The following is a 24,464-nucleotide window of genomic DNA, read 5'->3' as shown; positions in this document are numbered from 1 at the left end:
GTTTCTCTTAGTAGTGGCTTTCTTACTTGCCAAGCTGGGCAAATGGGAGCAGAAAGAAACCCAATTGCTAGACTTGCTGTTTCAAATACACCTTAGCACCAGTCCCTTCACTCTGCCTTGCTTTTTTCTGCCTCTTCTTCCTAAAGATTGTCCTCTTACTGTTTACTTCCCCTTTTCTCCATGCTGTCTTTGTGTGTGTGGATGTAAAAACAGTAATTAAGAAAATGTGGTCCATGAATACAGCTTACAAGTGTTCTTATTTACATAACTTCTAGGAGGAATTAAAATGCGCAGTGTTTTCAGTTCCTCCTCCTGTGATCTTCTTTGCTGTTTTCTACCTGCTTCAAGACCAAATTTCAAGCCCATCAAAGCTTGAAAAATACAAAACTTTGAAGAACAAAGCCTAGAATATACACTGTATTTCAGAAGTGTATTTCAGAATATCATCGTTCTTGTAATGCTGGCATCTTTCTGGCATCTTTTGTTGAAGAGCTCCCCTCCCCAGTTTAAAAAATAATTTGAACAATCAAATCTTAGAAGATGTCCTCTTTTGGAAGAGTGTCCCAAGTATGATATTGCAATATGAAAAGTTAAAAATAAAAAAATAAAAACCAGAAAAAGTAAAGTCCTCTGAGAAGGGGACTGGTAGGGAGGGTGGCAGTAATGATCTGTACCCTTGGTGCGTAAGACTCTTGGCTACCCTTCCTGTTTTTCCTTTCCTTCTGCTGGGAGCAGGCACTCCTTCCAAGCTGTAGGAAATCATATGCTGGAGATTGCATGCAATGGTGCATTGCATGAAGAGCTGTTGTCAGCAGAGCATTGAAATTTATTATTAACGCACCAACTAGTGACAAGAGTGTAAAGCAAAGACTGACCCTATCACACACCCTTCATAAAATCATGTTACAGTCATTCCACAAGTTTTTTTGTAATAGTATGGGATAGAAATTTGAAATTTTGGGCTGACAGCATCCCTTCAGCAAGGGATCTCTTGAACAAGTTGGCAGTGCTCTGCTTTCATTCACCTCTGCTTGCCAGGCAGCAGACTGTTTCTTGAGTTAGCGATGCAGAAAATCTAAAAGGTCAAAGCTATAAATAGCTGTTTGGGAATTTTTTTGCTCGTGGTCTTCGTACATTAATTTTCCTTTCATGCCAGTAAGCCTGGCTTTCTCAATTATGTTGCATATGGATACATAGGATTTTTTCCACTTTCTCAGCCGTCTCTAGATTAAGCGTTATCTACTACCTGGGTTCTCTTTGAAATAAAAGCTCATTTTCAGAATTGTGACTGACAATCAGGTTAGCATATTTGTCTGCTGCTTCACAGGACTCGTTTGTAGCTTCCTTGCTCCTCTGTGGTCGCCTATAAAACACTGCAGGTGGCTGCAGCTGAGGGCTGCCCACCTCGCCTCTGGTTTGATTCAGGAAGGAAGCAGGCGCAGGCAATGGTATCAGTGCAGTGAGGTTCACAGAATAGCTTAGGTTGGAAGGGATCTCAAAGACTGTGTAGTTCCAGCCCCTGCCATGGACAGGGCTGCCCCCCACCAGCTCAGGCTGCCCAGAGCCCCATCCAACCTGGCCTTGAGTGCCTCCGGAGATGGGGCACCACAGCTTCTCTGGGCAGCTGTGCCAGCACCTCACTGCCCTCTGAGTAAAAAATTTCCACCTAACATCTAATGTAAATCTCACCTCTTTTACTGTGGGACAAGACGCAGTGTTGGAGTGCAGATGTCCCAGCTCATTCTCTGGGCATGCCTACCAGATGTTTGCAGCTGTGCAGAAGGGACGCTTCTCTGTGGGACCTGAGGTCCCACCATCCTGCTCAGAGAAGATGAGGAGAATCTAAGGTGATGCTGAGGAGCAAGGCTGCAACTCTTTCTCTTGTGCTCCTTTTTGGTTGTAATCTATTGCAAGCAACTGCCGTGGTGTCTTGAAAATTCTGCTATCCAATTAGCTTTAGCATTTGCTTTGAATAAGTAACGTTAAGGTATCAGGCAGGCCTGCAGTGTAAGTCAGAACAGTTTTTCAGAGCTTCATGATGACGTTGGCTGTGTGCCAGTTGCAGAGTTGCCCCTTATGGACCTGAGCTGAGACAGGAGGGGCTCAGCTCTGAACAGTAGGCTGTGTGGGAGTAGCAGGTTAGGAGCATTTGGATGTCTGGCTCGGCATGAAACCTGTGTTTTGCTGTTTCCTGTCTCCTTGGAAGCCGCAGCAGAAAACGATGGCAGAATAGTTGGAATCATTTTTGCAGGGAAAACCTATTAGCTGGGCCATCCTGAAAGGCTGACTGTTTCTTTTGCCTCGAGCTAGTGGGGGCACAAAAGAGCCAAAGAGATTTATATGACACTCCAGCTTATGTATTTTTTTTTTAGTCCTCGGTCCGTCTTAAAACTGTAAAAGAGTTAAGTTAGAATCGTGGTGGTTTTCTATGTGAAACCTACCCATACAAGGTGGCAATATTTTACCTCTCTTTGCAAATAGAGTTTTGAATCCCGTGGCAATAGTAGTTCTTGGTCCCTCATTGCTGATAGTGACAGCTGTGTTATCATGTGAAATGTAGCTTGTCTTCCACGAGAAAATGGCCTGCTTTCATTACTTGCATATGTGGAACTTTTTTTTAGTGGCGTTTAACTGTCACATAAATTGTAGGTCTTGATCCTGAGGAGCACCCTGTAAGATTAGACTGTGAGCAGAGAATGGATTCTTTTGGCAGTTTGAAAGCAGTCATTTTTGTTCTGTGAATGAATGGACATCGTGATTAAATCATATTGCTTGGCGTGTGCCATGCATAATGGAACAGGAGACCGTCACCTTTCTGTGTGTGCCTACCTTAGAAGATTCTGAATTAACTTTAACAACTCTGTCATCTTTGCAGCCTTCTCAAGCCCGCCGGTCAACGTGCCTCGTGCATTTTGATGAGCTCCGTTTTAGCCTGTGTGGGTTAGTTGAGTTTGAAAAAGAACATACAGTACTTTCATATAAATCAGAGATGCAACCTTGCTGGTTATTTTTTTGATCTTTTTTGCTTTTAGCAAAGGGTGGCCAGAATGCATAAGGGCATGGAAAAGCCTGCTTGTGAAAAAGCTGAGCTGTTTCACTTTTGGAACTGGATGAGTAGGCAAAGCAGTTAAGTATAACTGGTCTGTAGAGAGCAGAGGTAGACCTTCAGTCCTGCCTGTCCTTGTGGTGGAGGAACTGGGGAGGAAGGGCGAGACAATATGAATGAGGCCAGAAGTTAAGAAGTCTGTTGCAATTAATAGGATATCCTTTTCCATGCACCATATAATTAGGCTGTGAAGCTCATCTGCCACAGGAAGTTGTTGAGACTGAGAATTAAACGTGATTATAAAAGGAATTGAACAGATGATAACGAGTACAGATTTTTCTAAATATCTGTTTAATTAATACCATTAAAAAAAAAATTGATTGTTAGGATTAATTCCCAAATCCAAAGCTTAAGTCTGAAGAAAACCCGACATGTTCTTACACGGTTCTTGTGCATTTTACTGGCTCATGAGATAATACTGTCAGAGACTTGATGTTAGGTGTGGTTGATTTACTGTCTGATTCCCTGACTTTTCCTATAAACACCTTTAAAGGAGGCTCGGAAGACTCGTGGCTGCTCCACTGAAAGGTGCAATATTTCATTTTCTCGAGTCTTGGATGATACATAAAAATAGTTTTTGGGAGTGGGGGGTTTGAAGATTAGGATTTACTGCAGGACATGTTCAAATTATTGAGATGTTTGAGAAGCCCAGGTTTAATGCTACGCTTACTCCTGTCTGCCCTAGGTTTTTTAACATTAGTTTTTCAGTCTAATCAGTATATGTCCCTGGAACTGTGGTTTCATTTCCATTCTTAAATTATTTTGCTTTTGATTTGCTTTGCTACAAAATAAACCATCCAACTCATCCTGTCTGTAATAGGGCGTACTCCTTTTTAATAAAGCGCCTCAATTCAGAAACCTAATGCCCAGATTGCAATGTACTAACAATAATAATTCAACCTTGGGAAGATGAGCCCACCGAATTCTGGAAAGTGGTGTGCACCTTGCAGCTTCCTTCTCAGTAGATAGGCAGCCTTCGGCAGACGTTGTCAAACATCTATATGAAGATTAGATGTATTAGATGAGACTATCTATGCTCAGATGTGATGTGATTATGTTACACGTGTAATAGGTCTTAGTACCATTTGGCTTCCATGTTATTATTTATGTGGTGATTTCGGGTATAAACTGCTGCTTTATAAGTGTTGTTAATTTTTTGCTGGAGGTGTTAAGTGGTACAATAAGCTTTGGTGCATATGGGTGACTTTGGAATAAAAAAGACATAAAACATTCTTCTGAAGGTGAATTTAAAAAATGATCAAAAAGATGAAAACCTCACGTGTAGTTTACTGTGCCCTTCAGAGAAAATGCCTGCTGCTGTATGAGTAGTTGGCAACTGGAATTTCATAGCTGGCCTTCAGGGCTGTGAAGGAGATGCAAAAATCAGAAAGATCCTAGCCATTTCAGCTTTCTCTTTTTAGAGAGGATATTTCTGAGGGTACTCTCCTGGCAGAATTTGGGCAGGGGGATGGCATTCTGCCTTTTAAAAATGGATATTTAATGTTTCTGTCTCAGAAGACAGAGGGTCTTCTGTCTCTAGGTAGCGGGTGTGTGGCAATGAAATGTATGCTGCTAACTCCTTAGGGGCTCTGCCAGGCACCAGGGGAAGCCTTAGCATGAAGCAATTAGATGCAATCCAGGAGAAATCCTGCTTTGATTGTAGCAACAACAGGGTGGTTAACATGTACTTCACTTAGACCTCTGATGTGTGCTTCCCAGCAGTGGCCTTACCATCGTGATATTTAGTAATAGGTGGTCAAATGCTTAAAAAAGCTCAGTGTCACAATGAGTACCATTTTTATTGCTGTTTCAAAGAGATGATCCAGTCTGTTCTCCCCGACCACATGCATTTGGGCAAGATGCGGTGAGTGAGCAGTGAGATCAGTGTCAGTAGAAGCTTGCAGGAGAATCGAAGTAGGTCTTTGACTCTTGTTTTACTGTGTGTGTGTTTTTTGTTTGTTTGTTTGTTTTTTCAGTTTATTGGAATTTTGTCGTTGTTCTGGTTATTGTTTTCCCAAAATGTGGCTTTAGATTTGTATCGCTTGCTAACAAAATGTTCTTGAAGTTCTGTGCAGATCCAATATTCGCATTGCTTGGTGAAGGTGGAGGCTGTAGAAGGCTGTTCCATGGTGAAGACTTGCTCTCTATCTTGGATGCTAGTATTTCACTTAAGTTCTTTACGGCATTACTTGTACTCTCCATCACATTTCTGGTGGATAAGGATACTGCATGCCCAACTATGTTCTTTGTTAGGCAGAGTTGATTTTTTTCTTAGAGTCAACGCAGGGGAGGGAGGGTTGTGTGAGGAAGATTACATATTGCATTTTCATAGATTTTATGTTGAAGTCATTGACAGCTTTTGGTGATACGTTTTCAAACTTTCGATTCTATGGGCTTCATTTTCCTTGGACATGCTCTTCTAGCATAATTTCCAAATAGGACTTAGCCTGAAAAACAAACATGGCACGTGAACCATATCTTTCCATCCACAGCCCCACAGTGTCACTATAAGTGCTTGGAGGAGGAGCAGAGCATGCGTATTATGGAGGGATTTTGTAGGATTTAGGCTTTAAAGGCCCAGAGACAGCAGTGCATCTCTTAGAGGTGCCTGAGTTCTCATCGCTTGAGCAAATCTTGTTAAACCTTACTACAGAGCAAAAGCTTGTCTTGACCTCTTCTAGATTTCAGTCTCAGCTTTAAAGTGTGAAAAACTTTTTAGAGTTTCTCCATGATATGCTTAGAATTATTTCTGTAACACAAGCAAACGCTGTTTTCATTGACTTCATTCGGACTAATTGCTACACCATTTTCAGCTGAAACTTCTAAGTTCCTGGCAGCTAAATGTAATGAAGTTCAGACCAAACAGGCAAGTGCTAAGCAGGACTTTCAATTGCTAAAAATATGTAAAACCAATCCCCCTGTCACACAGTAACCTCTGTGGAAGCTTCCGGCGGGTGGGCAGTTTCCTGTTTTGTGCACACTGGCCATGACCAGCTGCCTTCTAGTGCGGGAGCTCCCCTTCACGATGGCCTCTTCATGAAGAGCTGTGTGTCCTCCCAGAGGGCTGGGAGGGCATTGCTAACCTAGGCCAGGCGTGCTCCTTACTCAGTTCTTCTCAGTTTGTCTGCTGTTACAGATGATACTGAAATAGAGTTGAAGGCTTGTGTATTGTGTACACTGAGAAGTGTAACTGCTTTTGGGTGGTGACCAGCAAGTGGCTGCTGCTCATGTGGGCTAACTGGGGATGTGAAGGTGGCTGCTGCCAAGAGGAGGGGCTGTGCTATCAATAGGACTGTCCAATGCCTTAGGGATGCAGTAAGAGTTGAAAAAGACAAAACTGTGAGGAAAAGTTGGCATCGTGGCTTGTATTAGGAATGGTGTGGTGAGCAGTACTAGGGAAGTGATCCTGCCCCTGTACTGGGTGAGGATTACTCACTGGGCAGAGGATACTGCACCTGTTGTTGGTGAGGCCTCACCTTGAGTACTGTGTTGAGTTTTGGGCACCTCAGTACAGAAAGGACATTGAGGTGCTGGAGCAGGTCCAAAGAAGGGCAACAAGGCTGGTGAAGGGCCTGGAGAATATGACCTATGAAGAGAGACTGAAGGAACTGGGGCTGTTTAGTCTGGGGAAGAGGAGGCTGAGGGGAGACCTTATTACTCTCTTCCAATATCTAAAGGGTGCTTACAGCAGAGCAGGGTAGGTCTCTTCTCACTACTGACAGGTGACAGGACATGGGGAAATGGCCTCAAGTTGCACCAGGATAAGTTTAGGTTGGATATCAGGAAACACTTCTTTACAGAAAGGGTTGTTAAGCACTGGAATAGGCTCCCCAGGGAGGTGGTTGAGTCACCATCCCTGGATGTGTTTAAAAACCATTTGGATGTGGTGCTCAGGGACATGATTTAGCAGAGGGTTGTTAGAGCCAGGGTAGTAGGGTTAGGTTGTGGTTGGACTTGATGATCTTTGAGGTCTTTTCCAACCTGAGTGATTCTATGATTCCATAAATCCTGAACGTGTATATCTGCTCCTCATTGAGTGGCCCAGACCATAGCCTGGAGGCTGGCTGCTGGAGTAAGAAGTTATTTGATTGATAAGAAAGCTGTCTTTGGGTCCCCTGGGTGTTTTGGTTTGCTTCCAGAACACAGTGTAGAGTGAGATAAAGACACATGTTTTGAAATGTTGTCCTCAGAGAGTATTTTCCTGCTGGAAGACTGGACGTGTGTGAGGAGATGAGAAATGAGATGAACTACAGGTTGGGATGTCCTTATGACAATTCCAGGTGTCCATAGGAAATACTCAGTTGTACTTAACCTAAGCATGAAAAGCATGGAAAGTATTATTAGGAAATCTTAGCTGTATTTGGCTTTCCTTAAGGTTTCAACAGTTACGTTTATATTGGTGAAATCTTTTACCTTCAGTGATACCAATATTTAAAAACGTTAGCAATCTGAAGCAGAGAACTTTGTGTTGCTTACATGGTACCAGAGTGGTCAGGCACAGGGGAAAAAAAAAGTTCACGCTCCACGGGGTTTTGTGCTCTAAAAATAGAGATGATACAGTTCACATACATAATGGATGATCAGAAGATGAATTTGCTGCTAAGCAATGTAGTTCGATGTAGTTGGAATACTAATGCATTTCACAGCATCTAGTGTTTGAAAAACACTGGGTTTGGTATGAGCCACTCCTGTGTTTCTTCAGTGACTGAAAAGGTAGTTTGCAAAAGTGCTCTATGTTTTATCTTAGGTAAGGTTTGAGGAATATGTTTTCTAATGATTAAACCAGTCGTAGCATTTCTCACTGGATTATTTCTTCCTCACGGATTTCTATGGAACCGTGCCACATGAGTGTTCCTCATAAACCTAGCTCTATTTATAACAAAGAAGATGAAAATTTCTTCTAAATGGTGTAGAACGCTTCACATTTGATTTTTGACGTGTAGACGTGCTGCTTGGATAAAAATGGCTGCTTATGGTCTTTCCACTTCAGCTCTTGTTTTCTGTAGAAGCTGAAGAGCTGCAGACAGAAGGTTGCAGTGAACACTCTGATGTAAAGCAAAGCAGATACCCCTTAGTAGTAAATACAAAAGCCTCAGGAGGTTGCTGGTTGCTCTGTATTTTTGAGTTCCCAGGTTGAGCTCCCAGCTGTCTGTGAGTGATGCAGCTGTATCGTGTAATGAAGCAACCCCTGTGCTCCAAGCTACCAGCAGCCTCTTTCAGTACTTGTTTCTAGTTAAAAGCATAGTGCCTTTTTATTTTTATTTGTAATTTTTTTGTAACAGTTAACTTGATGATTTCCAAGAACAGCTGAGAATTTCTGCAGTAGACATTAAGTGGTCTGGTGCTGTCAAATTGAAAAGGGTGCATTAAGATATTTGACTCCAAAGTATTTTATTACTATTCTCGCTATAAAACCGAATTTAGTAAGAAGCAGTTCAACCTTCTACAGCTTATTGCAGGGGTATTTTCCTTTTCATTTTATTACCCTTTGAAGATTTGATTTCTCATTGTGACAGTACAGTTAATTAGTGGTGATGTCTCGCCAACACCACGCTGCAGTCACTGCTCTGCTTTAATGGATGTTAAACTGGTGCATGGTATCAGTGGCAAGAAAAAACCCCAACAAAAACAAAAACCAATCAAACAACAACAAAGGAGGGATTCATATGCCCTTTGTTTAAATTTCATGCACCTCTATTTGACAGGTATTTACATTAAGTAAGCTTTATGACGACTGATAATGGTTCCGTGCTCTTAAAAACATAATCTTCTTAAGCTGGAGGTTGATCGGTGCAGCTAGAGGCTTGTCATGGATAGGTCTGTGCTGATAGGTGATATGCAATTGCATGTTTCACCAGATAGGTTTGCTAAAGGGTTCCGAGCTGGGTTGTCCTGCAGCAGCAGCATCAGAGCCGTGCAGAGTTCATGTTTTTGATACAGGCAGCTGTTTGTCTCTGTTCTTGAAGATCCTGACCACTAAAATTTCAGATGGGCTTAGAGGTGAACAAGTGCCTATACATCAACCTTGCCAAGGCAGCTGTTCTTAGCCTGTGAAGAATATGGCAATTTAAGTCAGCTTAACAGAGAGGAGATATATATATATATCCTACCTTGTACCTAAGTTAGGATAAAGCATGCAGACTGGCAAGTAAAATGAGCTGTTTGAAAATGGTATTACAAGCAGTAAACTAGGTACAAGCCTCCTTTTCCCCTCATCTTGGCTACCTGAAACAACCTTCTTCCTTCTGATTAGACTTTGAGCAGCGTCATGGTTCTGACAAGAAGCTTAAGCTTCATGCCATACTGCACATTAATGTATTTGTGTGTTGGCAGTCCTCAAAAAATTATCCACAAATGTGCAGTGTTTTGGTGCAAACTAGGAAAATAACTGTTGCTTCATCTACTGCTTCCTCTGGGCAACCCTTTTTTCCTCAAGCCTCTTCCTTCCCTGGGTTTTCTTTGCAGGTGTTCCGCAAGGATCTCATTAGTGCCATGAAACTACCGGATTCTCACCATGTTAACCCCGATGAATATTATGTCTTTGCGGACACGTGGAAACAGGAATGGGAGAAAGGAGTCCAAGTTCCAGCCAGTCCAGAAACGATTCCGCAGCCATCTCTCAGGTAACAGCAATTAGACATAGAGCGTGTGTGCAGAGCGTCGACTCAGAGAAGGCGCTCTGTCAGAAAGAGGTGGTCTAAATGCAGTTGGCATTTCCTTGTTGTTATAGTTAAGTCTCGAATACAGCAGCCTCCAGGCTTGCTTTTAAACCAAATAAATACCAATTTGGAACAAATTTCTGTGGCGTTTCAAATCTGGTTCTGTTGCATGCTACGAGTATCTGCATTTCAAGTTTAAAAAGGGGATTTATTTTTTCCCAAGTCACATGGTAATATGGATAAAAACTTTTCTCATTTGAGCGTGGGAAGTTAAATCAAAAATAAACCCAAATCTTGTGTTGTTTTCATCTTACTTGCAAGGCTTCCCTATATAAAGTATGATGAAGCCACTCGGTAGTAATAACTGATACCTGATAAAGCTACTTACTTGTTTGTGTAATGTAATTTTTGTTTTTGTTGCCAAAGTTTTAACTCTTTCTGCTTTCTCTTTCCACAAGTAGCTGCTAAGCATTATATGTGTTCAGTGATCTCAGTTTCGGGAGATAGATCTTTCATCCATTCACACTGCTATGTTTTCCTGGTCTAAGTACAGTGTAGTCCTGCAACCTGTCCTGGCAGAAAAAGTGTGTGTTATAACATGGAAGTATTACTGCCAAGATGGGCCTTGAGACAAAGATAAATGAACTGTCCAGTGAAAGTGCTGGTGCCAGCATAATCTAATCTCCACTGAGGCTATTATCAGTACCAAGTTGTTAAAATAAATATATTGCATCTCATACCAGCAATATTACATTAGAGGAAAAAAATTGCTGTAGATTTGGCTGGACCAGAGAACAGAAAAACTCACAAGGGAACAAGAAAAAAAAATGAGTGAGGTGAAGGCATGGAGAAGAGTGGCAGAAGAACATAGTGCTAACACTGACAACACACACTGTCCAGTTAGAATTATGTGGGATACTGCTTGACTTTTGTCTGCTCCCTCTTTCTTCCTCTTGCCTTGTTTCCCACAGCTTTTCTTTTCTCCTGGTGCTGGGGAGGGCTAGCTCTGGAAGGCACGCAGCGCTTCTCATGCATGGCACCATTCCATTCGGTATCTCTCTGGCTTCCTTTCACATGCAGGGCCTCTTGAACTAAATGCAGAGAAAGGTTGACTTTATCTAGCTAGGGTCAGCCTCCCCGTTCCCATAGGCTAGTGTACTAGGCAAACATCAAGTTTTATCTCACAAAATAATTGAAAGGTTGAAAACATTAGTATTTTTTTCCCTTACTTCCTGGATGATTTTTAGCTGTTTTTCCACTGTACATTTTTGCTTGGCAACAGAATCGTTCTTGCAGAACAAAAATAATAGTTTTGTAGCGTGGATAAAGTGTCATTTGTAAAACAGTGATAGACTGTTTAACCCGAATGAAGAGCAAGCGTCTTCCTCTCCTCCCCATCCCTCTCTGCAGCAGAATAAATCAAGCTTTTCCTGGGAAAGCTGCTGTCCTGAAGATTATCAGCTGACAAGATCGTAGGGGGTTCCGTGCATAATACTTTCTGTGCGTTTCGAAAACATTGGTATCACCATTCTAGCAGCATTTCTGAAATTGAAAATATCGTGTGCAAGCTTGCATTTTAAAAATGATTCTGTATACATAGCAAATCTTAACATATTTTATGTGAAGAAATGACATTTACAGAATCCTGTCTTCCCACTCTGGCTTCACTTACAGTCTAGCTTGAAGTATGTGAAATGCTATTGATAACAAATATTTTATGTCTTTCAAGGCTGAGTCTTAAAAAGCTGTAGCTAATTTTCTGTTTCCTTTTTACCTTACCTACGTAGGGTTGTCGCAGAAAAGGTGAAAGAAGTACTGTATACACGACCCAGGAAATATATCCACTGTTCCAGCCAAGAGCCTACAGAACCAGGTTACATCAACATTTTGGAATTGGCAGAATCTGTGTGTCGCTATGACTTGGATGATATGGACATATTTTGGCTCCAGGAACTAAATGAAGAGCTTACTGAAATGGGTAATTCACAACACATTCTGGTTTTTAAAGCAGCAGTTAATTTCTGTTGGTTGGATTGTAGTCTGTTAAGAGGTTTCTTAAAGATCTTTGAGCACTGAATGGAAATGCTAACAAAAATGAGATAATGGAAATGCTAACAAAAATGAGATAATGGCAAAGCTATAGAATGTTTAAAATGAGTTACTAGATCAGTTAGTGTTTTGTTTTACCTTTTGTGCCTTAAAACTTCTTCACATCCAAAATCACGTGCAACTCCTGCAGACTGACACATTAACTTGAGGGGGTGTAAGCTATGGAAAATAATCTTGGTGTTACTGCTGGGTCAGCTAAGCTGTGATGCAATAGCCTGTTTGCCTGGCAATCTTCCATGGATGAGTGCAGGTTCTTGATGAAGGGCAGGTAGGGAAAAGAGTTATTTGACATCTCCTGAATCTGCTATTCATGAAGAAGGAAGAACTACTTGGCTGAGTTAATTGGTGGTGGCATTGGCTGTAGCAGCTATGAAATAGTGGAGACTGAGATCTCGAGGGGAGCAAGGAGAGAAAGTAGCCTTCTGGTCCTGAGGGGAACTGCTGGGTGGGATCTGCAAAGCAGTTCTGAAGGGTGAAATTTCTGGAGAGAGCTAGCAAAACTTTAAGGACAGTCTCCTCCAAGCCCAAGAATGATCATCCAGGCATTCAAGAAAACAAGTAGATGTGTCAGGACACCAACGTGGTAAAGGAGGGAGTTCATAACAGAGCTCCAGCGCCAAATGATGTATGTTAAAGGCAGGTATGCTTCCTAAGCATATTGGGTGCTGTTCACACAACCAAAGCTTTTTTGGGGCTGGAGTCTCCATCCACGGAGATTTTCAAGATCTGACTAAACACATTTCTGAGCAACCTAATCTGGATTCATTGTTGATCGTGCTTTGAGCAGGGAGCTGGACTGAATCCCTCTGAGGTCCGTTCCTGCCTGAAATATTCTGATTCTTTATATACAGGAGTGAAAAAAATATCCTGGCATTAGAGAAAACTGTTTAATAATATCAGGCACTTTGTATCAACAATCATTTATCTTTTCCATCTCATTTTTTATGAGTTGTAACAAGAAATCAATATTAGTACTTATTAGTAATTATGTATTCTTGTACATAATCCAGCAGTTACAGTGACGTTAGCCTCTAGTATCAATGCTGCATGGATGTCCCAACCTTTGCTAGTCTAAGTAAATTTTGTACAACAGGTGGTGGCAGCATTTGTGACTGGCATTTTTGAGGGGATGTGACTTTGAGATTTCTTGTAGCTGTGAACGTTGTAGAGTTTCTAAGGGTGTCCCTAAAGCTGCAAGCTGAGGATCAATCTCAAAGCAAATCCTTTCAAGTAGATCTGCTTACACTATATTTGATTAGTGGTAAGTGTGTATAGCAGGCATAGTGTTCAAGTAAATGGGTGCCATGGATTGTCAACAGTGCATTTATTTACTGTTTTATAAAAAGAAATGGTTAAGAGCTCCTTTCATATCCATTGTGCTGGCCACTCAAGGACTGATGGCAACTTTTGTATCTTCATAACATCTGAAGTGTACTTGGTAATTTTTGTTTATCTTCAGAATAAAGAACATTGTGTATGGTGTTGAAAGTCATAAGCTTTTCCTAGAATGATGGAGATGGAGGGAAACTTACATGAGAGAAGCAAGAAGTTATTGAAGCTGCTGTCTTTTATGCTGTAGTGCTTTTTTCAACGTGTAGTCTTATGTACAACTCAAACTTTTACTCCAATAGTAGTTCTATTTGTATTTATGAGGTAAAGGTAATATTAGCAAGTGAGTTGGAAAGAAGAGTTATTTATTTTTAATGTAAGTAATGTTTGTACTGCGGTAGTTGCTAGAAGTTGTCCTGTTTTTCTGCCTCTCAGACTTGGTCAGAGGCATCTGACTATTTTCTATTTCCCTTTTCCCTATTCTGCGTTGTAGGATGCGGGCCCCTGGATGAAAACACAATGGAAAAAACTATTGAAGTGCTGGAGCGACACTGTCATGAGAATATGAATCATGCTATTGAGACCGAAGAAGGTCTGGGTATAGAGTATGATGAAGATGTCATCTGTGATGTGTGCCGGTCTCCTGACAGTGAAGATGGGAACGATATGGTGTTCTGTGACAAGTGTAATATCTGTGTCCATCAGGTCAGTGCCTGCAGAAGTATTGACGCTGTCCTGTCATCTTTGTTTACTTTAGCAAGTGTGGAATTTGAACCAGTACTGAATGTTAATTTGGAGGCCTTTGTGATTCTCTGGGTATGAAGGGTGATAGAATACCGAGTTCAAGTTTTGTACTCCGAGAGCTACAGCAGATAAATGGCTGAGCATAGTCTGTGTAGTCTAGCTGTAATGTGAAGCGTTGTCTGGACTTGCAAATACTTCCTCCACAAGCGTAAACGGTTCCCCTCCACATCCTTAGTAAGCCTGCATTTGTAAATAAACAGGCCAGAGAATGCTGGCAGCCTGTATCTTAACAAATTTAAAGATCGTTTGTTTTGCAGCTGGGGCATTTCCCTCCTCAGTTGACTGGTTAACTGGCTCCAAATTTAGCCACTTGAAACCGTGTGTATAGATGCTTTAACAGACTGATTTTTTTTTTTAGTGGGCATAAGCACCTGCAAGAGCCGTGCTCTTGGTCTGAATGCTGCTCATGTTTGTGGTGTTTCAGATGTAGCCAGGACCTCACACCGACTGAGCTCAGCCTCATCAGGCAGAGGTATCCTCATAACTAAAAAGTGAATTTGAGCCCTGTGGTTTCTAGTGCATCCTGTTTGAGAAGGAATTTTACAGCTGGGCTGCTGGCTCCAGAGGCAGCCCCTGCTTGTGCCCCTTGAAAATACGGAGGAATTTGCAGCACAAGGCTTGGGGTTGCCCGCAGCACTGGAGCTGATGGCCTCCTGCCTTCTAACCCTGCCTCTTCCCCAGCCACAGGATTCGGACCTGCTCAGCAGAAGCTGGGCTGGAGCTACTCCTAACAAAGCATAGCAGCAAACAGCCAATCGAAAATATTTATCAGTTCAGGTTTTATTCCGGATGGGCTCCAGTTCACCAAGCAGCCTCAGGTCTGTTTGTCAGCACACCGCTTGGAGATGCAGAGGAGTGTGAGGGGTTTCTTCCCTCACAGTGCGCTCTCACGCCGGCTCAGATTGCTAAGTTACCAGTTTGTTAGTCTAGACCACCTCCACTTATTAGCTGGTTTGAATTAGGAAGTGGTATATGTCCATTTCCAGCCTCCTGAAAGTGATCTCTTGGTGTAATGCCACTTGGACACGATGATTTCTAGAAGTCCCTTCCAAATCTTGCAATTCTGTGATTCTGCATTGGTAATAGAAAGTGTTGGTGAGAATGTACCATTTAACAGGAAATAAAAATCACTTGTAAAATTTAGGTTACAGCTCCCCCTGTTGGGCCTTTACAACAGTCAAACGTGAAAGCAGCGTTTAGGTTACCCTGACTTGATGCTTTCATAACACAGGATTTCATTCAGGGAAGTCACCCTTCCTGTAGGCATAGCATGATTGTGCAATATTGGACATCTCTTCACATTACGTACCAAGATCCTATAACCAGAAGGCTGGGAAAGCAAGCATGGGGAATTTGTACTAGATTTGAATCTAAGAGATTGGGTTACAGATAATAATCCTGTTCTGTCAAAGCTTTCAATGTTACTGTTTCCTGGTATGTGTTGGGAATGGTGTGATTTCCTTTGAAATCTGCTTTATTGATAAAGCTTTTATTGGGGGCAGCTGAGTGGGGTTGCACCTTGGTAGCAACCAATGGTTTCAAGTATGGTCAGCTTAAATGCGTCTGTGCAGCAGGATGTGTCTATGTGCAGGTATAGTTAGCCATTAAGAATTGCTAGGAACCTGAACTAGAAAGCAAACTTAAGTTTCTTTTTTACTTTTTTATCCTCAAACTTAGCAAGAGTTAATAAATCTCTCAGTTTCCAAGAGGCCTCGGGGAAACAGGCATAAAAAGCAGAACCTCGTGACTTCAGTATATACTGTTGTCATTTTTGAGGCAATATTATATATAAATATTTGAAGTCTCAAATGGTTCTCAGAACTGTAACCACAAACGTAATTTAATGTCACGGGAAACAATCTTCAGTCGAGCAGTTCTTATCGCTTCACATCTGAATAGAATAATGTTAGAGCATAAAGTTGTTAACAATAGGAGATTGTGAGCTTAAAGAGATGCCTGTTTTTTGCTTCAGAAACATAAAAAGACACTGAATGCAAAGGTGAAGGTTGTAACACCAGTGTTGTGCAGTTACAATGGCTGTTTTATACAAGAACCAATAACACCAAGACATGTTTTAAAAAGAAACTGGCATGAAAAGGCTTTGTTTTAATAGGTTGTTAATCTCTTTGATCACCTGACTCCTTCTAAGGTAAAGAAGTTAGAGAAAGATTAAGTAAAGGGCAAACTGTGCCTTTAGGATTTGAAAGCTTCATGCCATACGAGAATTAATGTTTGGATGTAAAATGCTATCAGTACAACGACCTCGATCCCTGTTTTCTTCCAAGGCATGCTATGGAATCTTGAAAGTCCCCGAAGGGAGCTGGCTGTGCCGCACCTGTGTTCTGGGGATACATCCTCAGTGCCTCCTGTGTCCGAAACGAGGAGGTGCCATGAAAGCCACCAGGACAGGGACCAAGTGGGCACATGTGAGCTGTGCTCTCTGGATTCCAGAGGTAAAGTTGAATTTCTGCCTCGTTCTTTTGTATTCTAATCTCCCGCTCCGCCTTCTCTGTGTTCCTTCCTCTGCCTTTTCGCACTCTCATGATTTAAGGTATCTGCATGGGCGTTATTCTGGTGAGTCTGCAGAATCTGTGAAGACTGGGAGAGAGTCGAGCTTATGTTCCATTAATTAATTAATCTCTTTGTCTTTTCCCATTTACTGAGCAGTCTCTTCATGGTGTCATTATGAGATCTGAGTGACCTGCTGGAAGGGTTTAGTGATGTAAGCCAGTACTCGCTGCACAACTGCAGCTTCTTTGTCTCCCTTAGTTCTTGATCAGTTTGTGTGCTCATACTTAGGTGTATAATTTGCATTGAATACATCCAGTTTTATTTACTGAGACAAAGAAACAGGCAAATTGCATGATATATACTGGATGGATTCTAAGATGGGGAGGTGTTTGTAGGGAAGTTCTTTGCACTAAAATCAGACATTTCTTCTGAATGGTGGAGAGGTGAGGCTTTTTTCTTCTATGTTATATTTTATAAGAAAGGACTGTTTAGATTCATGCTTGTGTTCATATATAACGCTTAATAACAAAGCTTTACACTTCCTCTATTTAGAATCAGATTTAGCATCAAATTATAATTCTGTAAATTGAAAGTATAAACTCAAGTATAGAGAATGTGTGTGTTTAATTTTGTACTCAGAACGATATTTGTGCTTTCTTTCTGGTAAGGTCTGCAGATCCCTTAGAGTGGATGGCGTAGTGTGAGGCTGCAGCCACATCTGTTGGCACCGTGACATTGAGGGGTGTCTTATTCCCAAACTTTCTGCTCTCAAGCAGCGATGCTTTCCGTTTGCAAAACCCCACAAAGAAGATGTCAGGTTTCTGGATGGCTTTTTAATATGGCATCCTGATGCAGTGTGCAATTCCTAGCTCTGTGCCAGGCATATATCTGATTGTCAGTGGGCTTATCTTTGCAGTTCTGCTTTCTCTGCAGTTCTCCTTCAGGCCAGCTTGTAGTTCTGGTGTATCATCCACCTTGAGGAAGAAAGGAACAGAGGAAAAAAAAAAAAAAGATTAAATAAATAAAAGCCTCCTGCCTTCCCCTCCTGCACTTCTTACACTTCTAAAGTGCCTTGGCTGGAAGCTGTCCTAGCTCTGAGCAAACTGGTTTCCCTAAGAGGTCCTTTCTGCATGCGGTTGCCTTGATGTTCTCCCCAGCAGGAGAGGAACTGGCAGGTTTGGAAAGCAGCTGACCACGGGACAGGGAGCACCTGCTGCCTTCTTACCTGCCCACCTCCCTCCGGCTGAGGGAGAGCAGCCAGCAGAGTGCCCAGGTGGGAGAGCTCGAATCCAGCTGCTCCCACAGCCCAGTTGATGGTTCCAGGCCTCAGGCACCTCCTCCCCTCTGTGCCCATGCCAAGTGTGTCAGGCATAGCAAGGAGGTGGCACCTGCCAGGAGAGGTGGGAAATGCATCTTGGATCCCTTCAGCCTCTTCTTCTGCATTGGTGCTTTTAGAAACAAAATTAACTACAATTCTGTCACCGGAGAAGCCTGGCTTTTTTTGAGAACCTCTGCTAAAACGGTGGGTTCTTGTCTGGAGGGACACCATGGCTTTATGTGCTCTGAGGGACTAGAAAGGGACAGAGTTTTGAAGACCTTGAAATATTTTATGGAAGAATGTTTACTCCCTTGGAACACCCCAGAAAGAAACAAGTAAATAACAAAGTCACTGCCACTTCCCCACCACTCCCCTAACAAAGTGGAGCAAGGCAGAGTGCAGAGGAAAATGGGCCATACTCATGTTTGTGGTAAAAGATCCAAGAGGGACTTGATTGAGTTGGTAAATATAGGCTAGCATTGTTGTAGGCAGTTGCACCAGGTATTTCCCATTACCAATACATTCAGCAACCTCTTAGAATGCTTTGTTTTGTTTTGTTTCTTCCCTCCCTCCCTCTCCTTGTCAGCTAATGGTGTGGGAAGGCTGTCTTGACCCTCCCTGGGCTGTCTGGGACATTTGAAGGTTTTTACTTTACAAAGTGTACTCATTGTTTATTTTTATCGTTTTATTCTTTTGCCAGCATTGTCTGTTAGTGTAAATGTGTCTCTTCTTCCACGATTTCTTAAAAGATATTCTTGGAAAAAAGGGAGAGACTTTGACATCAGAAAATGTACGTTGTTATGAAGCTCCTTTCTCCGCTTTGGATGACCGATGGCAGATACGCCCTCCCTCGGTCAGTGCGTTGTTGGCTGAAGCAGAAAGTAATTATTCCTTGCTACAGCTGCAGAACTATCAAATGACCATCTTCAGCCGCCGCTGTGAGTGGCTGTGCTCCAGCTGCTGGGGTGCCTCCCCAGCCACTGATGCAGATCACTGCCCACTAACACATGGTTGCTGGTGGCAAGCCATCGGCGGAGCAGCAGATAGCAGGGTGGCAACAGAGATGTCGGCTCTGTGAGTAAATTGGAGAGAGCAGGCTTCAACAGCCCGCTGTTCTCACTCTCTCCCACTCTTACTTCTTCAGAGTATGGCAGACAAAATGTAACCGGACACAACACAGAGAAATAACGGAGAAGCTACATGTTAAAGCAGGCAGTCATATCTATCTCAGGAGGGGAGGTTTTGGGAAGTGGAAAGGTTGGCTTCTGTGCTCTCTGGATCCCTCATGAACATTGAAGTTCAAACAGGCTTTGCTTTGACTCCTCTTTTTGAACGTTAGAAACATGCAGGCGGCACAAGGCCAGTATAAACAAACTGCACCTGACTCTAAGCACCTCTCTGTGTTTTTACAAAGTGGAGTAACATAAACAGGCAGCATTACAAGCTGAATGGGCAGTATTTCTAACATAAATATTTCTGGAGAAGGAGCAGGAAGAGGATGAAAAGGGGCAGAGAGTGACAAGAAGATATGTGTCAGTTCCAACTCCTGCTGGTATGCACAGTGAAAAGCTGGTGCAACTGCCTACAGAAAAAATCAGTGAAGTTTCAGGTTCCTTTTTGAAAGGAATATAGGCAACATGGCGAATTGATGCAACCCGGTAATTCCCAATGGAGATCTTGCCTACAGTTCTGGTAACTGAAACAAGAGTTGTGCTCAGTGTTTGTACAGTGTTACTTCAGAAATACCTGCACAACTTGTAACCAACTCTGTTCTTAGCAGGGTCAAGTTGGATGGGTGAAAGGCTTCTTCAGTTTGGAAGCAGAAAAGCTACCTTTGCCATTTAAGAGTGCTGAGCCTGGTATTGTGGAACCATTCAAGAGTTTCAAGGACAGCTTTGTCTCTTTCCCGCTGATTTATAGGAAGTCCACAACAAATGAAATTATTCTTCATCTTTGCCTGATGAGGACGTTACATACTGCCTCCCCATTTTTTAGGTGCAAAGTCCTGTTGTTTTTCCCCCAGAATTTTTCTGACTGGTTTTGGCCAAAGAGAAGGCTGAGCGCAGCTGCTATGCGCCTCCTGGATGCTGTAGATGGGGGATGGGTGCACACACTTGTCACTGGGCTAAATAGAAATGCCATACAACGCTGGCTGACCTTGGCATATTCCAGAACATATGGCATTATTTGAGTTATATAACAAATCTTATTGGAGTCAATTTTTGTCATTGGTTTACAAACTGCTAAACAACCTCTTAAAATGCACAAATGATGAACGGAGTAATCTCTTGCAAAGCTTTCTTTCTCACCTACTTGTCTGTTGCTGAAAACAATGCAAAAGATAAGAAAGAGAGCGTGTCAAAAACACTCAGTTTGAGAATAACACCTTGGACTTTCAGACTTGATAAAGGTAGCATTGCTATCTTTGGATATGCCTGCCTCACAGAGGAGGTCTGCCGAAACAAAGTCTTTCTTCATCAGGGATTAAGCAGGTTTTAAAATTAATGTATGCATCAGATGATAGCTGAAGTACCTTTGCAAAGAGGCCCCTATCCCACCACTGGCAAAATAGGTGAATTGTCCGCAAGAAGCATGGAGATCTTTCTAGATCGACTCAGCACTGTATTTCTGTTTCAGGCAGGTAGCCCCCCATAGCATTCAACCACTGTATTCAAAAGATTTTTGATCTTTACTTAAGCATCCGAAATCGGAGCTTCTGGAGACTGGCATCCTTGGGGCAGAGCAGTTATCTCACCAAAGTCTTCTGCCATGTGCCATTTGGTTACTTCTGCATGTTGATCACTCAGAGCTGACTACTTTTATTCTGCCCTTGGATAAATCCTGTTGCTCAGGAGCATCTTTGGGATGACTAAGGAGATAATTTACATCTGTTTTGATGTCCAAGTTATAGAGGATAGTCTTAGTTTCCCAGTATGGACAACAGACAGCTTATAAATTTCTATCAGTGGATAGGTGGACAGAATTGAAAGGGAATAAACTTTGCTATCACTTGCTGCAGTCTCTTAAATGGTTCATAACAAGGCACACTGTAGCTGCCTAAAATGTTCTGAAGAATTATGACTTCTAGCCACCATGTTAAACTAATTGCGTTCCACAATATTGTTTTCTTCATGTGGAATCTCCTCAAGTCACTTCTTAAGAAGTATGAGCACATAGGGATCTCTGAATGAGATAAATGGTGGTCATACTTGTGGTCATACTTCTGGTATTAACGGAGAGCTTGTTTCTATTGCCTTGATAACTGCTTTCCATGCTGTTTTTTGTTTTCAGGTTAGTATTGCTTGCCCAGAAAGGATGGAGCCAATCACGAAGGTTTCTCACATTCCACCAAGTCGATGGGCTTTAGTGTGTAGTTTATGCAAACTGAAAACCGGTGCTTGCATTCAGGTACGTACTTGTCTTCCTGTGACTCTTGAGTCTGTGAGATGGGGAACTTAAAGCTTTTGAATTTTCTTCCATGAAGACAACTGTTGGATAGCTCCCTATCCGTATCATCGTGGCTGCTAACAAATTAGTTCCCTAAGTGCTCCAGCATAGAGAGTGAGAAGTTTTTATCAATTGCCTTCCTTTGAATGAGGCTGAGATGCATTAAGTGCTGTTAGTATGTGGATCAGAAATTGATCGTTACTGAATGCCGTTCACAGATGAAAAAGTAACAAATCACACGATTCTGACTTAGAAATATCAACTGATTTCCTCAGGGTACTTAAATTTGGTTTTGCAGGGATGAAGTTTCACATAATTGTGTTTTCTTCCTAGTTCGTTACTATTCTTAGTGACTTTTCTGTTTTATGTCTTTCATTTGTAGTGTTCGGTGAAAAGCTGCATCACTGCCTTTCACGTCACCTGTGCCTTTGAGCATAGCTTAGAGATGAAGACTATCCTGGATGATGGGGATGAGGTCAAATTCAAGTCATACTGTCTAAAGCACAGCAAGAACAAACAGAATTCCCTGCCTGATGTTGATGAACACCCCAAAAGCATATCAGATCAGAAGCAAACTGAGAGTGAGAAAACCAGTTTGCGAGCCCAGAAACTCCGAGAGCTGGAAGAAGAGTTTTACTCACTGGTTAAAGTGGAGGATGTTGCAGCAGAACTGGGCCTCCCTAAACTTGCTGTAGACTTCATCTACAATTACTGGAAACTAAAGCGGAAAAGTAACTTTAACAAACCTTTGTTTCCTCCCAAGGAGGATGAAGAAAATGGCTTGGTGCAGCCAAAAGAAGATAGCATTCATACTCGCATGAGGATGTTCATGCATTTGAGGCAGGACCTAGAGAGGGTAAGAGTTTTAACTGGTGAAAATGATGTGCAAGTAAGAAGCAGCTTTGTCTGCAGCAGGGAGAAGCACAGGGAGATGATTTATGAAATAATGGTAATAAAAAGGTAAGGCCTTGAACTCCATTCTGGTGGTGCGCTGCATGTTTCAGAGACTTTCAGGAGCTGTCCCTTTTCAGTTCAGTGTGAGATCCACTGTGAACACCGTGCTGAGAGGTTTCTCCTTTATATGACGTAACACGTCTTTCCGTGCACAATGGGCATACTTGAGTACTGACTCTTTGATTTCAATGTAAATTGAATTTGCCTTGGTAAAGCACTAAGTATTCTTTGGTGAGTGTGATTTAACATTTTAGGATTCTGCAAAAACTTGAAACAGACCTTCTCACCCTCATAGTTAGAGGGCAATTAGTGAAGTCGTGGGTTAACTACTACAGAGGCTTTTTGGTTCCACACCCGAAGAAGGATGCTGGCTTATGCTCAGACAGCTTCCCGTGACACCTGATTCAGGCCCCTTACTCACCTCCCTTCTTTGACAGTGTGCTGTTGTCAGCTAGCCCTAGGTAAGGGAAGGCTGAATCACATCTCATGCTCTTGAACTGGACACTTTCCCAGCACGTAGCTGCCCAGGGTGCTACAGTTGGTTAGCTGTTGGAAAACAACCCACCAGGCCTAGCCCTGCCTGCAGCTTTGCTGAGTAGAGTAAAAAGGAAATGATCTTTTTACCAGTATCCAGCTTGGCTCTTTACCGGATTATCAGCTAGCCAGCATTTGGAAAAGATGGAGTCCTTGAGCAAAATCCAGAGCAGGAATTTGGTCCCTACCTAAATATGCTTTGTATGTATGTTTTATACATGCATAACATGCGTTGAATGGAAGGTTTTCTTTTTTGTTTGCTTTCTCAAGAAAGCATTTCAAGCTTTTCCTTTTTGTTCGAAGAGTGGTTGGTTTACATCTGACTGTGTTGAAACGGATGCACTTACTTTGAGTGGAGGGACTTGGTAGTTTGAAACATCTATCTCAAAGTTTCCGAATTTCCCACACCATAAGATTTCCAACTGACATATGTCTTGGGGTGAAAATTAATTTGGGAATCTTGGAATTTCCTTTCTGGGGAGAGAAGCTTCAGTTTCTGAACAGCTCAAGTTAAGTGCTGGGAGGGAAGTACACGTGGCAAATATCTTTCAGCCAGCCCCTGCGCTGCTTCTGTGTTCTGCAGGCTCTTTCAGGTCTGTATCACAACTTTCTTCGCCTCTTCCTGTTTTCGTTACATGAGGTGGAAATATGGCTATTAACTCAAACAGTGAAAGCAGAAATATGTGGAACTGCAATGGAGTCTGAAAATAAACTGCTGAATGAGTCAACAGAAATGTGTAAAATGCACAAGAAGCTACAGTGTTCTTTTAGGGGTCATTTACATGTTAATTCCAATCCAAACATGCCCGTTCTATTGAGTAGCTTTCCTAAAAGTATTACTTTCTAATGTAGCAATAATCCTAGGAGAAACGAACAAATTTAGCTGTTAAAAATCATTCTGTGAAACATTTTGCAAGGAAATTCTGGGAGGACTGAGTATTGATTGCAGTAAGATCCCCAGCAAAATTGTGTGGTGGAAGTAGGCTATCAGACAAGCTGTACAGATCACGTGCTTTTCCTCTGACTGGAATTTTGTGTTCCCTTTCTGTTCTTATAGATGCAAATACATTCTGCTGTCTCATGAAACATACTCAAGGCATTCAGTAAACTGGCAATAAAAAAAAAAGGCAGGATTTGTTTTATATTCATAGTTACATACGTTCAGTAACATCCATGAGCTGTTTGCCAAGGGATTTTGCTCGCAGTGTTTCTGTTATTCTGTTGTTGATACAGTATTTTTCCTAAGTCAGGATTTTTTTTTAATTTTATACTAAGTCTCCTGTTATTTCTCTGTAGGTAAGGAATCTCTGCTACATGGTAAGCAGGAGAGAGAAACTGAAGCTGTCTCACAGTAAAGTACATGAACAGGTCTTCAATTTGCAAGTTCAGCTCATTAATCAGGAAATTGCTGCAGGTAACCACATGAATGTAAAATATTTATTAATTATAACAAACAGAAAAAAAAAGTTCCCATTAGAATTCTGCTTGGTGTTTTAACGTTTCACAGCTGCCTTTAAAAACTTTCTTCGGATATGCCATTAATTAATTTAGCAACGTCCACCAACACTGATCTTTTAAAATCTTGAGTTGGATCTTTTCTCATTCCATAGATGCTCCTGCCATATCCCTATTATCCAATCGCTGTGGCACCCAGGAAGCAGAAACAAACTGATGGAGATCTCTAGGTTTTTGC

General features: G+C 42.0%; 1 protein-coding gene across 11 annotated transcripts in view; it reads left to right on the top strand.

The window, feature by feature from the left end:
• JADE3 (jade family PHD finger 3) overlaps positions 1–24,464 on the top strand; it is a 62,476-nt gene that overhangs the window by 33,183 nt on the left and 4,829 nt on the right. For all 11 annotated transcript variants that reach the window (XM_015277754.4, XM_046906182.1, XM_046906184.1 and 8 more), the window contains 7 exons: positions 9,572–9,729; positions 11,553–11,743; positions 13,697–13,908; positions 16,293–16,460; positions 21,128–21,244; positions 21,666–22,139; positions 24,068–24,185. In XM_015277754.4, the coding sequence (XP_015133240.1) occupies positions 9,572–9,729; positions 11,553–11,743; positions 13,697–13,908; positions 16,293–16,460; positions 21,128–21,244; positions 21,666–22,139; positions 24,068–24,185 (1,438 nt within the window). The remainder of the gene's footprint in view (positions 1–9,571; positions 9,730–11,552; positions 11,744–13,696; positions 13,909–16,292; positions 16,461–21,127; positions 21,245–21,665; positions 22,140–24,067; positions 24,186–24,464) is intronic.

Source organism: Gallus gallus, chromosome 1, assembly GCF_016699485.2.
Source record: "Gallus gallus isolate bGalGal1 chromosome 1, bGalGal1.mat.broiler.GRCg7b, whole genome shotgun sequence".
Classification (NCBI taxonomy): Eukaryota; Metazoa; Chordata; class Aves; order Galliformes; family Phasianidae; genus Gallus; species Gallus gallus.
Note: the sequence above shows the minus strand (reverse complement) of the source record. Positions and strands in the feature narration are given on the sequence as shown.